The sequence below is a fragment of the Cordyceps fumosorosea genome (genome assembly GCF_001636725.1).
Source record: "Cordyceps fumosorosea ARSEF 2679 chromosome Unknown scaffold_6, whole genome shotgun sequence".
NCBI classification, from domain to species: Eukaryota; Fungi; Ascomycota; class Sordariomycetes; order Hypocreales; family Cordycipitaceae; genus Cordyceps; species Cordyceps fumosorosea.
The window spans coordinates 899,667-914,447 of record NW_017387306.1 but is presented as its reverse complement, the minus strand read 5'-3'; the positions used below and the strand labels follow the sequence as shown (position 1 = coordinate 914,447).

The 14,781-nt window shown below is 56.3% G+C and overlaps 5 protein-coding genes across 5 annotated transcripts; 2 read left to right on the top strand and 3 right to left on the bottom strand.

Moving 5' to 3' along the window:
• Positions 1–487: 487 nt before the first annotated feature.
• Positions 488–2,441, bottom strand: ISF_03448 (exocyst complex protein EXO70; the record flags this gene model as incomplete). The annotated part of the gene is made up of 2 exons (XM_018847054.1): positions 488–2,175; positions 2,225–2,441. 2 exons carry the CDS (start codon positions 2,439–2,441, stop codon positions 488–490), a joined length of 1,905 nt encoding a protein of 634 aa, XP_018705943.1.
• Positions 2,442–2,994: 553 nt separating this feature from the next.
• ISF_03447 (DNA replication licensing factor mcm3) lies at positions 2,995–5,792 on the top strand (the record flags this gene model as incomplete). Its single annotated transcript, XM_018847053.1, has 3 exons — positions 2,995–3,067; positions 3,140–5,705; positions 5,759–5,792. The coding sequence occupies 3 exons, from the start codon at positions 2,995–2,997 to the stop codon at positions 5,790–5,792; spliced, it is 2,673 nt and encodes an 890-aa protein (XP_018705942.1).
• A 266-nt stretch (positions 5,793–6,058) lies between these two features.
• Positions 6,059–7,417, bottom strand: ISF_03446 (MAK32-like protein; the record flags this gene model as incomplete). The annotated part of the gene is made up of 2 exons (XM_018847052.1): positions 6,059–7,209; positions 7,327–7,417. The coding sequence occupies 2 exons, from the start codon at positions 7,415–7,417 to the stop codon at positions 6,059–6,061; spliced, it is 1,242 nt and encodes a 413-aa protein (XP_018705941.1).
• Positions 7,418–8,843: 1,426 nt separating this feature from the next.
• ISF_03445 (adenylyl cyclase-associated protein) lies at positions 8,844–10,652 on the top strand (the record flags this gene model as incomplete). Its single annotated transcript, XM_018847051.1, has 4 exons — positions 8,844–8,890; positions 8,987–9,583; positions 9,641–10,157; positions 10,209–10,652. 4 exons carry the CDS (start codon positions 8,844–8,846, stop codon positions 10,650–10,652), a joined length of 1,605 nt encoding a protein of 534 aa, XP_018705940.1.
• A 575-nt stretch (positions 10,653–11,227) lies between these two features.
• ISF_03444 (carnitine O-acetyltransferase) lies at positions 11,228–13,188 on the bottom strand (the record flags this gene model as incomplete). The annotated part of the gene is made up of 3 exons (XM_018847050.1): positions 11,228–11,354; positions 11,430–13,092; positions 13,158–13,188. 3 exons carry the CDS (start codon positions 13,186–13,188, stop codon positions 11,228–11,230), a joined length of 1,821 nt encoding a protein of 606 aa, XP_018705939.1.
• Positions 13,189–14,781: the final 1,593 nt, after the last annotated feature.

Genomic DNA, 14,781 nt, shown 5'->3' with positions numbered 1-14,781 from the left:
TGGCTCAATCAAATGTTGCTAATGTTAGAAGAGGGCTGTTTTGACTCATATCATAATTAACCATACCTTTAAGTCGAGACTGGAAGATCAGCCTTTGTGCGGTGCTGACAGGTGGCCGCGAGGGTGTGAGGTATGAGATGGGAGGGTAACCTTGCTTCCACTTACATCAACGTACAGCCCCGGCATCATACAAATAATAGAGTCATTCCTAAGCCTCATACTGCGGGGGTGGTTGTTCACTGATAATAGAGCACACAAGGCGGCGCACGAGGTCATAACAAAATCAAGTAACTAGATGCAGGCAATCTACTTACTTGTAAGTTGCCATATCATGCTAGTTACAGCTTGCGTAGCATGTAAAGCAACCATGAAAAACAAAGGTATCAATCGTCATTGTCATGAAAATCCACCTCCCTGGCGCAGCCCGGAGCAAACACCGTCATTCTATCCTGCTATATCATACAACGCATCTTGCCACGAGACGCCTTTATGAAGCGAGGCTAACAAAAACGGCAGCAATAGCCGTCTTGTCCCACTTCACGTGCTTGCCCTTGCCCTTATCAATCTCGTGGTAGCGGTCCCAGAAGCGATCGTACAGCGGCTGCAGCTTTTGGCGGATGTCCTGCGCAAACATGACGCGTACCTCCCGCTCCATGCTATACGCCTTGTGCTTGCCGACCATCTCCTCAAAGGCGGCGTTAAACGAGTGGAACTTGTCCTTGATCTTGTCCTTGTCCTTGCTGCTCAGCGCCTTTACGACTGTGGCCGAGTCGATCGGTCCGCCTGACTGTGGCCGCGCGCGCTGCGACGTGTGGATGGCGTCGAAGAGGTGCGCCGACAGGTCTCTGCACACGTCCGTGTAGCTCATGGTCGCTTTCTTGCGCCACGGGTCGAGCACGTCAAGACGCGGCTGCAGGAGTGGCTCCAAATCCGAGTTGCCGATGGAGCGCTCAATGATCACGACACTGTTGGCAAGGAAGACGCCCTGCGTCGACTTGTTACGGATCAACAGGCGCATCTTGGAATCTAGCGCCGTGAGAAGTGCTTCAATTGTATCGATGCAGTAGTGCGTAAAGATTTGCTGGCCGTCGGCAGTGACATCGAATGAAGCCAGGCTGGGAATGGCGTCTGCGCCACGAGCAGACGCGCCATTCTTCCACCCGCCATCTCCAAGCGAAATCATAATGCTAGCTATAGGGCGGAGAAACTCCATCATAGCCTGGAGACGTTGCATAGTCTCTGTCACAATAGGCAGGGCTGCACCGTCGTTGGGTAATGTTTGTACAGAACCAATCTTGCGCTTTGTGTCTTCAAGAAGTTCTGCTAGCGACGACTTGGCCGTTTCCCTCACGGGCTTCAGAGCCGCTGCAAGTTGTGGCTTGAGTTCACCGGTTCTGGTCTCCAGGTTTCCGGACAGCGTAGACAGGATCTCTACCACTTCGTATGCGAGATAGCAATCAGTCGGCAAGTGCAGCTTGATATGGGCGTTGAGTTCGCGCAAAGTTCTGGCGAGCTCGGCAAGGGGAGCTTGGCACGCAGCCTGGAACACAGGGCCCCAGTCCTCGCGAGCAAAAATGCTGCAGACATTCTCATACTCTGCGACGAAGATTCCATCCATCGCTTGGGCGTACGTTCCGATACCATTGGTGCCGGATCTGTATATTGCTCCAGGATTCTTCTTCTTGGCTGTATTCACGCTGGCGGCTGCGAGGTTGACCAAGGACGCCGACAAGTACGGTCCACGGATCTCGCTATATATTTTTGCAATTGGCGATTCATATCCAGCCCCTTTCTGATTGCTTCCAAGGTGTGAGTATATCAGACCCAATCGTGTAATGGCCTCCTGAGGCAGAACAGGGAACTCTTTGTCTTTTGTGATAAAATGGAGCGGCTCGAGGGATCGCGGTGTCTCGTTGCGAAGCAGCTTGTCAAAGAAAGCTTCGAGTTGGGCGTTTCCGGTTTTCATTAGACGGGTCATATCCGCCATGGTATTTTGGTTGGCCCGCAAGTTGGACGCCTGCATATCGGCATGCGACCTGTTCATGCGCTTCATCGATGCGAGGTAGGCAGACAAGCCGGCTTTCTCGGGACCAGCCCGAATAATCTGCTCTTCGTCATCTTTACTGTCGGCAGGTTGTCGAAGACGATCGATTGCGGAGATGACGGAGTCAACATCTGTTCATGTTAGCGACGAGCGGGGGCGCCAGTCGCGGAGGAAGCTCACTTGATCCCAGAACCTGCAATCGCCGAGTCTCGCCATTCAAAGGCCCTGCTACCTCGCGCACACTTTTTCCCGTAGCCTCAAGTCTGCCGAGGCATGCTTGGATCTTCTTGGTGAGCTGGGTCGTCTTGTCCAGACGTGAGTTCAGGACATCAACTTCGGCCCGCGCCTCTTCGTCCAGGGCGTTGAGCGAGACGTTTGCCGCCAAACCGACGGCCATGTTTCAGATTCAGATGCTGATTTCAATGATGCATATAGAGATCTTTGGTCTCATAGTATGCGGTGTGCTTGTGATGACGACTCGCCTTTATTGAATTGTTAGTCTCGTTGAAGGTCCTGAGACGAGACATGGTGATCGAGCAGATGCTCTGAGGTGGGGCACCAGGTGCCTCCTGCTTAACTTGTTCGGGCGACGGTACTCGTACAGCAGCAACAATATTCCGCGCTGTTAACGAGAATTATTTAGATGATAATCTAAAAAAATAAGAGAAAATCGAAAAGAATAAAGTACCCAACATGCGCAAGCATCGCTTCCGACGAGCCATCCCCGTACTCGTCCTCCCCTCACATCATTGGTCTTGCTTAGTAACCCGGCTTCTTGAGCCCAAGTAACCCCTGTAGCCACTTTACGCGAAGTCGCGTCTCGACGCGTTTTCGTGTGTCTACCCACCACAAAGTCCCTGCCACACATCACCCTTCATCCCAAATTGTACCTCTTCGCCTTCCAGTTTTCCCATTCACAAAGTTGCGGCTGCTCAACATATTTGCCCATCATGGATCAATATATGCTTCAGGATGAGGCCGTTATTGATCGTATCCGTCAGGCGGAGGAGTTCCTGGATCCCAGTACGCTACCCCTCATAGACCCCCAACGGCGCAAATCAGCAACCAGCAAGCAATGCTAACCACCGCTCTTAGGTGACTCCCATGCGCGCAGCTACAGGTCCGATATTATTCTTATGCTACAGAAGAACCAACGACGTTTGACCGTAAACCTCGACCATGTTCGCGATCATAATGAGAAGCTCGCCAAGGGCATCCTTGAGGAACCCTTCGATTTCAGTCTGGCCTTCAACCACGCCCTCAAGCAAATTATCGCTGCACTCCAGCCATCCCAGGCCCGCCCTGACCAACAGGCTGCCGATACTGTCTACTACTGTGCGTGGGCTGGCAGTTTTGGCCTGAACGCTTGCAATCCCCGCACAATCTCGTCCAATCATCTCAACCGCATGGTTTCGCTCGAAGGCATTGTTACGCGATGCTCTCTGATCCGACCCAAAGTTGTACGCAGTGTCCACTGGAATGAAAAGAAGGAAAAATTCCACTTCCGCGAATATCAAGACCAGACTATGACGAATGGTGTCACAACATCAAGTGTTTACCCGCGTGAAGACGAAGATGGAAATCCCCTACTCACTGAATATGGCTTCTGCACCTACCGCGATCATCAATCTATTTCCATTCAGGAAATGCCTGAGCGCGCGCCTGCTGGTCAGCTACCTCGTGGTGTGGACGTCATTCTGGACGACGACTTGGTGGACAAGGTGAAGCCTGGCGACAGAGTTCAGCTTGTTGGGATTTTCAGGACACTTGGTAACCGCAATACCAACCATAACAGCGCCTTGTTCAAGGCTGTTATCCTTGCCAACAACATTGTGTTGCTCTCTTCAAAGTCTGGCGGCGGTGTTGCGCAGGCCACGATCACCGATACCGATATTCGAAACATTAATAAAATTGCCAAGAGGAAGAACCTGCTCGAGCTCCTATCTCAATCTTTGGCCCCTAGTATCTATGGCCACCATCATATCAAGAAGGCTATTCTTCTCATGCTTCTCGGCGGTATGGAGAAAAATCTCGAAAACGGTACTCATTTGAGAGGAGACATCAATATTCTCATGGTTGGTGACCCATCTACCGCGAAGTCGCAACTTTTGCGATTCGTACTGAATACGGCCCCTCTCTCTATTGCCACTACTGGTCGCGGTTCGTCTGGTGTGGGTTTGACTGCCGCCGTCACCTCAGACAAGGAAACTGGTGAACGTCGTCTTGAAGCTGGTGCAATGGTCATGGCCGACCGTGGCGTCGTCTGTATCGATGAGTTCGATAAGATGTCCGACAATGACCGTGTTGCTATTCACGAAGTCATGGAACAACAAACTGTCACGATTGCGAAAGCCGGTATTCACACGTCTCTGAATGCCCGATGCTCCGTTGTTGCCGCCGCCAACCCCATCTACGGCCAGTATGATCCCCACAAGGATCCTCACAAGAACATTGCTCTACCCGACTCTCTGCTGTCCCGTTTTGACTTGTTGTTTGTTGTGACCGACGACATCGAGGACACGCGCGACCGTCAGGTCTCAGAGCACGTTCTTCGCATGCACATGTATCGTCAGCCAGGGACGGAAGCAGGAGCACCTGTTCGAGAACAAGCCTCTCAATTCCTTGGCGTGTCGGCCGATACACAGGCGGGGACTCAGCGCCCAACTGAGGTGTTTGAGAAATTTGATGCTATGCTGCACGCCGGTGTTGCGCACAATGCAGGCCGAGGCTCCAACAAGAAGCCAGAGATTCTCAGCATTCCGTTCATGAAGAAGTACATCCAATATGCCAAGACTCGTATCAAGCCTGTCTTGACCCAGGAAGCATCCGACCGCATTGCGGACATCTACGTTGGTCTTCGAAACGACGAGATGGAGGGCAACCAGCGCCGCACCTCTCCCTTGACCGTGCGTACGCTCGAAACCCTCATCCGTCTTGCCACTGCCCACGCCAAATCTCGCCTGTCCAACCGGGTGGAAGAACGCGACGCCGCTGCTGCCGAGGCTATTCTGCGTTTTGCACTCTTCAAGGAGGTCGTGGAAGAGTCCCGAAAGAAGCGCAGAAGGACTGCCGCCGTTGACTTCGCCTCTAGTAGCGACGAGGACGACGATGACGATGACGACGATGAGGGCGATGGTACCGACGGTGCTTTCCGGGGCGCAAGATCGACACAAACGACCATGCGCACAACACGATCAAGGGGTACGGTCCCCGCTACAAATGGTGCCAGCAGGAGCAATGATCAAGAAGAGGATGACGATGACGATGGAGCAGAAGAGGAGCAAGCTGAATCCTCAGCCGCACCCCGACGCTCCGGAAGAACTGCCCGGTCGAACGGCGCCGCGTCAGAATCTCAGACGTCATTTGTTTCGTCCATGCCCGCCTCGCAGCTACCCAGCCAAACACAAGAAGATCAGGATCTGGCTAGCGGTGCTGCCTCTCTCACGATCGACGACACTCCGATTGCTGCACCCCGTCTGGCTGCATTCAGAACCGCGCTTGGTCAGCTGCTCAACACGCCTCTGTTCGAGGATGACTCGGCCGGTCTGGATGCCGTCATTGGGGCTGTCAACCAAAAGATTGGAAACCGCAGCGGCGGTGCCTTTGACCGTGAAGAGGCCGTCAAGGCCCTCAAGAAGCTTGAGGAGGCCAACCACATCATGTAAGTTTTTTCTGTAACCTTGTTCCAAGAATTTCTCACTAACAAATACGCAGGTTCGCGGACGGCGAGCTCGTCTATAAAATTTAAGTTTTTGCTTTGGTTGTTTTCTTTTCTGTGCATAAATATCATGGCGTCCCGGGTTTCGGTCTGAATGCGATGATTTGATGAAATGGTAGCAATGTTGAATGGGATGGTAAACAAATGTTGTATTAAAGCTTTCTAAGTGAATGCCGACTATGATCTATCGAATGACTTTTATAACCTATTTTGTTTTTCCTGACATGACTGCGTTTCCAACACTGGGGAATTGGACATGAGGCTCTCGAAAATCTAGCTCCCCTCATAACACGCCATCACAGGCGCTCTTGAAACTCGTGCAATCGGACGAGCGGATTGACGCCGTTCCAGGTCTCCTCAGCGTCGTCGCTCTTGCCGATGGTCGGGGGCCCGACCTGCTCGATGGCGAAGCTCGCCGCGACGGTGCCCCAGACGGCGGCCGTCTCAACGTCCTCCTCGCGCGCCAGGGCGACAGCGAGCCCTCCGAGGAAGGTGTTGCCGCCGCCGGTCGGGTCGACGACGTTGGCGGCGTCCTGGTGGTAGGCTGGAATCCAGCGCTGGACGCCCGGGTCGACCTCGATCTCCTCGGCGTCGACGGCGCCGTCGTCGCCCTGCAGCAGGCCGGCGAGGAGCGACTCCATGTCGGTGTCGGGCTGCAGGGAGCCGTGGATGAGGGCCTTGCGGCGCGCGGGCTTGACGTCGGTGTCGCGGCGGCGTCGGGGCGGGCGGCGTCGGCCGCCGTTGCGCGCGACGTAGCAGCCGCGCTCGCCGGCGCGTACGACGAGCGCGTACGACTGCAGGGGCATGCTGGCGAGCAGCTGCTCGCAGGCCTGCTCGACGGCGTCCGGGTCGATGGCGCCCGTCGCCGGGTCGAGCCCGTCGGTGCCGAGGAAGGCGGCCAGCTCCGCGTGGTTGGGGCTGCAGACGTCGACGAGCGGCAGGCAGTTGGTGCAGTTGAGCAGCTCGTCCGGGTGGCAGCGGTCCGGCACGGGCTCCCAGATGAAGATGGGCTTGGTGTACGTCTCCCCGGGCATCACGGCGCGCCGCCGAGAGGTGATGTCGCGCACGAGCTCCTGGCAGCGCAGCGGCGAGCAGATGAGGTGGAAGGAGCGGGCGCGCAGCAGCGCCGGGTCGAGATCGGCGCCGGTGAGGCGGCGCTTGGGCGTGGTGTATCGAAAGGCGCGGTGCTGGTCCAAGGCGGAGTCGTAGCCGTTCCAGCCGCGCGTGGTCAGGCGCTCGGCGTCGAGGCGGTGCACGGCGTGCGTCCCCCACGTGTCGATGAGGGCGCCGAGGGCGGGCGGGAAGTCGGAGCCCTGGTCGACTACCCAGCCGACGGAGCCGGACAGAGGTGGCGGCGACAACAGACGCGCACCGAGCGCGGAGTACGTGCCTGCGCCGCCAAGGACATCCTTGGCTGGAGGCGTGGGCGGGAGGAAGTCAATGTCATCTGGGATAGTAGGTGAGCGCGGGCGTTTGTTGGAGGGTTAGAGTTGGAGGGGTTGGTGACAGAGCGGGGGAAGTTGAGAGGGGGGCTGTAGAGATGTGGTGTAGCCTGAATCCGTACCTATGATAAACATTCCAAGTGTGACAAAGTCTATAGATGGCGTCGGGGGATCATTGTCGCCGCTGTCCGTGGCATCTGAGTGAGGCGCCATCTTGTTTGGCGCGCGTGTTGTTGGGCCGGTTGGTAGCGCAATTGTTTATGTAGCCAGCCGAGCCGCCTGCGCGATGCAACGGCGCGCCTGCAGGTTCAGGCCAGGCTGAAGGAGGCAAACTGAGTGCAAGGATGGGCGAGGCGGTCCCAGATGAGCCAGTCGACGGTTTTGATGCAAGCGTAAAAAGCTTGGGCCTGGTTATCGGTCGGAGCGGCGGTGAACGAGGGCGAACAAGCGTGCTTGCATTGGTGGGAGCCACCGACCCGGCCAGTATAAGGCAGGTCGCAATAGATTGCACGCGGACGGGGTCTCTTTTATTTTATCCCTCTATTTCGACTCTGCAGCGGATAAATATGCAGGGCTCTTTTTGGTCCGGTTTCACCTTAATCTTGGAGTGAGATTCGGAAAGTCGGATTGCTGTCCGATTGTATGCTATCGGTCCTCTCAGTGGGCCACGCCAGGTTGGGTACATAAGCCTGGTTAGGCATCTATCAACTCTTTAGATAGACTCGGAGACTCTCCTGGTGCTTCTAGGTTATGATAACAGTGTATCTACTCATGTGTGAGACGATACCAGTAGAATATGCTAGACTAGATACCGTGGGCGACCATTTAGGGTAGGGACATTTGCGATCGAGCACGGATTTGCGAGGTCAGTGACCAAGGCTAGCACGCGGCAAATGGTCTACAGATTGAGTATTTCGCAGATAACTGCCCATCTTCCACTTGATACGTGAAGGTTTACCACATTTTATATACCTATAGGTATATCAGCCGGCTGTTAGAACGCATCAGCGCAAGCCTGCAGGGACCAGAGGCTCGCCGCGATCTACTGATTATAAAACAGGCTGCTATATGCTAACTGAAGAAGAGAAGATGGAAAAATAAACGATATGCCTCATTGCTTGAATAGTTCAAACAGCTGCCTTCTCTTTAAACGGCAGCCTGGCCTTCTGTTATTCGGTATGCATACATAGCCAACTGTACATAGGTAGTTAGTTCCTTGTAACAGCCTAGAACTGGAACCCCTGACGCCAGCGTTCTAGGCGAAGTAGCCCACTGTAAAATGCCAGGCACCAGCGTTTTTTTAGCGGTTGGTCGGCCACTCTGCGCGGGGCCACTTCGTCATGTCGCAGCTGCCCGCACCTGCAAGTGCTTCGTCATCCCCAAAGAAGCTGTCTCTCCCATCTAAAACATCAGCCCATTGCTCTCTCAACACCAACCTGTGGCCTCATCTCCTGCCTGGCCCTCTACCCTTCCTCCCTAGGCTCCGTCGCCAAATCAGTATTGTTACTTTCTAGACGCTTCCTTACCCCCCCCAAGTCGGCCGACGAGACTGCTCGCTCGCACCTTACCCGACTGCCCCTGGACTGCGCTCCCCGTCGACCAAAGCGTGGCCAAGACGACCGCGACAACCCACACCATCATGGCCGCCGCAAACCAGATGCATAACCTCACGACGCTGATCAAGCGGTACGCACACACCTCTCGGAGACCCAATTGCAGCAAACCCGTTGGCTAGCAACCCTCCATGTAGCCGTGTCACTAACCAACTGCCCTCTCTTTTAGACTCGAAGCTGCCACCTCGCGCCTCGAAGACATTGCCACGTCGACCGAGCTCCCCAAGGACGCCGCCCTAGCCCTTCCCGGCGCTTCTTCCTCGCCCACCGACGCCTCCGCTGCTGCCACGCCCCGATCTGCGCCGCAGCCCCCCGCAGCAGCGGCAGCCGCCGTGCCCGAGGAGCTGCCCGAGTCCATCGAGGACTTTGACGCCTTTGTGGACTCGGCCGTCGCTGACTACGTCAAGCGCAGCAACGATGTCGGCGGCCTCGTCGCTCTCCAGGCCGCCGACGTCCTCGCTGGCTTCCGCGCCCAGCGCAAGTTCCTCCTCATCACTACTCGCTCCGTCCGCCCCGACCTCCAGGGCGCCGACATGGCTCTCTACCAGGACCTCCTCAAGCCCATCAACGATGCCCTCATGGCCGTTACCGAGCTTAAGGAGGCCAACCGCTCTGACCCCATGTACACCCAGCTCAGCGCCGTTGCCGACGGCATCATGGTCCTCGCCTGGGTCACGGTCAGCCACAAGCCCTTTACCCACGTCGAGGAGTTTCTTGGCTCCGCTCAGTTCTTTGGCAACCGCGTCATCAAGGAATACAAGGACAAGTAGGCCTCATGAAGCTCTGTATTCATCCAATAATCCATGCTAATACATGCGCCCAGGGATACCAAGCAAGTCGAATGGATTCAGTCCTTTTACCAAATATTCAAGCAACTTCGCGACTACGTCAAGCAGTACTTTGCGAACGGCATTCCATGGAACCCCAAGGGCGAGCCGGCCGCCGTGGTAGTGAAGGCCCTGGACTCGGCTTCCGGCAACGCCGCCCCTGCACCGCCAGCTCCCTCTGCCGGCGGTCCGCCGCCGCCTCCGCCGCCTCCTGGGCCTCCTCCAGTCCTTGATGTCAAGACCGAAGATGCTGCACCAGCCGCACCAGCCACAGCTGGTGGCCTTGGGGCCGTTTTTTCGGAGTTAAACAAGGGTGACGCCGTCACAAAGGGCCTGCGCAAGGTCGACAAGTCTCAGATGACACACAAGAACCCCGCGCTCCGCGCGAACACTACCGTTCCGAGCGGCAGCGATCGCCCTAGGAGCCCTGCCCCGGGAAAGAAGCCCAAGCCCGAGAGTATGCGGATGAAGAAGCCTCCTAAGAAGGAGCTCGAAGGCAACAAGTGGACCATTGTAAGTAAATTTCTCCGCCGATGACTAGAATCATCCTGACAGCGACCCTAGGAAAACTACGATAAGGAACCTCAGCCCATTGAGATCCACGCCGAGCTGAGCCACTCGGTTCTCATTAGCCGCTGCAACAACACTACCATCATCGTCCGCGGCAAAGCCAACCAGGTGACGGTGGAAAATTCGAGCCGCCTTTCCCTTGTCGTCGAAACCCTGGTGTCAACGGTCGACGTAGTCAAGGCGCAGAACTTTGCCTTGCAGGTTCTTGGTACTATCCCAACCGTCCTGATGGACCAGGTAGACAGTGCGCAAATCTACTTCAGCAAGCAGAGCACCGGTACGAAAATCTTCCACAGTAAGTCAGACGGCATCAACCTCAACGTCATTTCCGGGCCCGACGACGACTACAGGGAGGTGCCCCTGCCGTCGCAGATGTGCACGTACTACGACACCCGCAAGGGCGACCTCGTCAATGAGATTGTGGCCCACGCTGGTTGAGGGGAACAAGATGTGTCTGGAAGTTTGGATTGTGTAAGAGTATGTAGATAGCTGGATAAGTGTTGGGGTGGACAGCATGAAGGCGAAGCATCCTACAACAGGCATTGAATTTGAAGATTTCCTTTTAAATATTACAAGAATCATAGGCACGACTAGGAGAAGACAACTTTTGTTTATCATGGTTTTTCCCTTTCTTTCTATCGAATGAATTTAGAGTACAGCGAACTTGTCGTCGTCCTTTCGGGCTACCTATATGTCTATCCAAAAAAAAGTCTGCGCCAGAAATGGACTCAACAAGCCGCTTGCTCCTGCTTTTCTCCTCTCTCTTCTCCGTCTAGTAAGCTTTCGCACAGCAACGAGCGTAGGGGGGCCAACCAAAGATACAACATAACTGAAACGATAAATGAACACGGCCTCTCCACACTCTGAAATCATGATGCAAAAAAATGTTTTATGCTTGGAGAAGAAGACGAGGGGCAACTCTCCATAACCCCAGGGGTACAACAAAAAAAAAGAAGGTCGAGAAATTCGGCCCGAGATACAGAAATATTGACGCGCGTTGTGATGGTGTGGTTTTACAGCTTGGCCTTGGGAGCCTCGAGGGTCGGGGTGAGCAGCTCGCGCATGTCGGAGGCGGCCTCGTTGAGGTAGAAGCTCATGCGGTCGCTGCCGAGGCCCTTGGAGACGATGTTGAAGTTGATGCTATCGTTCTTGTTAGCGTTTGATACCGAGACCGGGGGAGTTCAAGAAAGCGGGCCAAAAAAAGAGGAAACTCACCTATCCTCGTTAATCATGTACGCGATGCCGAAGCCGCCGTCAATGACCTGGCTCCATCCGTATCCGTTAAAGTACTCGGAGCTCAACTGCGACGAGGAAATGTACCAGGAGCTCGAGTACGCGTACGCGGCATCCTTGTAGAGCGCGGGCAGCTCCTGGCCGGGTTCGAGGAGCTTCTTGAGGCCGAACAGGTGGCGGTCGACGCCCTTGCCGTCCGACGCGGCGGTGATGTACTCGAGGTGGCCCTTGATGGCCTTGTGGAAGAGGTCCACCTTGGTCTTGTCGTCGAGCGACGCGTCCGCCATGGCCTTGCACCAGTTGGCCGAGTCCTCGGACAGCGTGCGGCACGTCTCGGTGCGGCCGAGCTGGAAGCGGCGCGTGGCGGCCGACTCGTACGTCGGGCGGTTCTTGCCGTACATTTTGAAGTAGGCGAGCTGGATGAGCATCTGCACGTAGGCGTCGGGCGAGCACTTGAACTTCTTGATGAGGCCCTTGCCGTAGCCCTGGAAGGCCTGGACGGCGAGCTGGTGCTCGCCGATGACGCGGCGGAAGTCGGCGACGGCGCGGTCAATCTCGGCCTGCACAGCCGGGGTGACCTCGAAGCGGATGACCTGCGGTTCCGGGAGGTTGGAGCGGACGGGCGCGTCGGCGAGGTCAATCTTGTTGTTGAAGATGAGGTCGCCGACGTAGTCGTTGAGGCGGTGCGTTGGGGTACCGTCCATCATGGAGTGCTCGCCCATGAAGCCAGACGTGCCGTTGTCGTTGACGATGAACTGCAGCGGCTTGTCGTACCAGCGGTTGGCGCCGTCGCCGTGCCAGTAGGCGTGCGCGCGCTCCTCGAGCGTCACGGGCGCGGCGTCGTCGAGGCAGACGACAAACGAGGCGGCTTCGATGGCCTCGAGCGCGGCCTTGTTCTTGGGGCTGGCTTCGAGGAGGACGGCGCGCGCGTCGGTCCAGACGTCGCGGTTCTCCGAGGTCAGCGCGCCGACGGGGGACACGTGCTGCGCCGTTTCATAGACGCGGCGGAACTGGTGCTCGAGCTCCGAGGCGTTGAGGGGCTTGCCGTCGACCTCGTGCAGGACCTTGAAGAACTGGTTCTTGCGGACGACGACGATGTGCTTGTTGGCGTCAGCCGGGTACTTTTGCGGGTAGTCGGCGGGCCGGGCGGCGACGCGCGAGCAGTTGAACATCCACTTGTAGCTGTCCATGCAGATGGGCAGCTTCTTCATGTACTCGGGCTCGAGGGAGCCCCCGTCGACCATCTTCTTGAACTCAAGAACGGCGGCGCTGATGGCGGCGGCGCGCTTGGCCGGGTCGCGGCGCTTGCGGTCATCGCGGTGCGAGTAGAAGTAGCTGACGTAGGGGACGACCGGGTCGCGGTAGGTGAGGTAGGCCGCCTCGTTCCACCACTCGTAGATCCAGTTCTTGGTCTTGGGGTCGGCGGCCTTGGCCTGCAGCTTTTCTTGGAGCTTGGCGCCGACGCCGCCGGGCTTGACGAACTCCTGGACGGCTGCCTCGGTGTTCTTGAGCTCGGCGGGCGTGAGCAGTGGGCGCAGGCTCTTGAGGTATCGGGCGGCCGTCTCGTCGAGAGTCGGCACGGGCAGGCGGGGCAGCGAGTCCTGGAAGCGCAGCGTGGCGCCCTTGGAGGCGTCCTCGACGTAGCCTGCAGGAGACGCGTGTAAGCATGTTGGACGAATGCGAGAGGTTCCAGTGAGGAATTGGACATACCTTGGGGCAGGGAATGCTTTCCTCGGGCCATTGTGAGAGTCTGTTTCGAGGAAGAGTAAGACGACGGTCAGCGGCTGACGAAGATGTTGGTTATGGAGAGGGAGGACTGTATTCGATTGCGGTTTGAGATCACAGCGGCTCTTGCGAGTCGAATCTTTTCAAACGCGCGCCGGAATGAAGGTAACGAATGGCCAGGCAAATAGCCGAGCGTCTAGCAGAGGCAGAGGGAAGCAAATGTACGAACCGTGGGTGTGGTGGTGGTGGCTAGTCTGCGGAAGCTGTTCCTCAATCCTTGAGTGCGGATAGAAGTCAACATGACCAATGGCTTTCACGTGTTTGCAAAAGGAAAGAAAACAGAAGGACGGTGGGAAGAGAAAGAAGAGCGGCCTGGGCGCTTTCGGGGGAGGGATGGAGGGATTTGAATCTCGGTGCTTCTGAGAGCGAGAAGTGAGTGGTCGGCCTTGTCGCGTTTGACCTGTGACGGAGAGTCTGAGCTTATGGGACCGCCTAAAACTCTCCCACAGCACCCTTGGTACTTGGTTTTAGCGGTCGGTTGGCCCGTGGCTGCCGGGGAGACCCATTTCTTTTAGCCAGGCCAACGCCGGCCAGCTCCATGACAGCCGAGGTCAACCTGTTTCCGAGTCGTCAGGGTACCTGGCCTTGTGGTACAGTTCCGCCGCAGACCCGTTGTACCTGGCAGACTGGGTCCTTACCACCGAGGCACACAACAGTGAGGGTCCCAGCAGCAGCAGCGCCCGTTGGCGACCTCACCAGGGCATTTCCAGTCTGCAGCCCACCAAACTCCCCCCGGAAATCCCCCATAAACTCCCCCGTAGGCCCCCGGCGTGCTCCGCATCATGCCCACTTCCTCTCACCCGAACAACCGCAATCGACCTCCCACACCATCTTCCCTCCACCACACAGCCGCCATGTTTGATGTTCCAGAAAACACCTCAAAGAACACACAAAGACACTCATCTCCACTCATAAACACGACCCTTCCGATCCTTCTTAATGCTATTACCTTATATTAAATGCGCTCTGCCGAATCCGCTCCTTCGGCCACCCTCCACCTGTCCCATCTCGCGCTAGCCTCCATCCCCGTCACCATCCCACATCACCGAACCAGCTACGGACTTTTACCCCCGGACCCCATCCCCCCGGCCGGACCTCCACGGCTTGCTTGTATTATGCATGCCACGATATAGCCCGGCGTCGCAACCGTCATTTCACATCCTGGGTTCGTAATACTGACACATTCTGGCTCATAAAAGAGTCGCTGGCTGCCTCATCCTCCTCCATCCTCATCTATCGCCTATACAGCATCATACAGACATGCAATAAAGAACCTATTCGCAAGCTTCTAGCATATCCGAAATTCAATTCATCGAGCCCAGAAAACTCCAGTACCAGTACTACTACACGTAAAATAAACAAGCGAGCACACCCTCATGGCACACTCTCGGCCAATTCTACCCTGCCTCATCTTCAGCACAGCAGCATTATCCTGTTGCTGCACTCATTCTGTACCAATCTTCCCTTTTAAAATCGAACTCCCCTGGCAAAGGCCACTCTCTTCCTCTCAAATACCCTGTGAATCCAGACGCCGCTCCTTGGTATTATT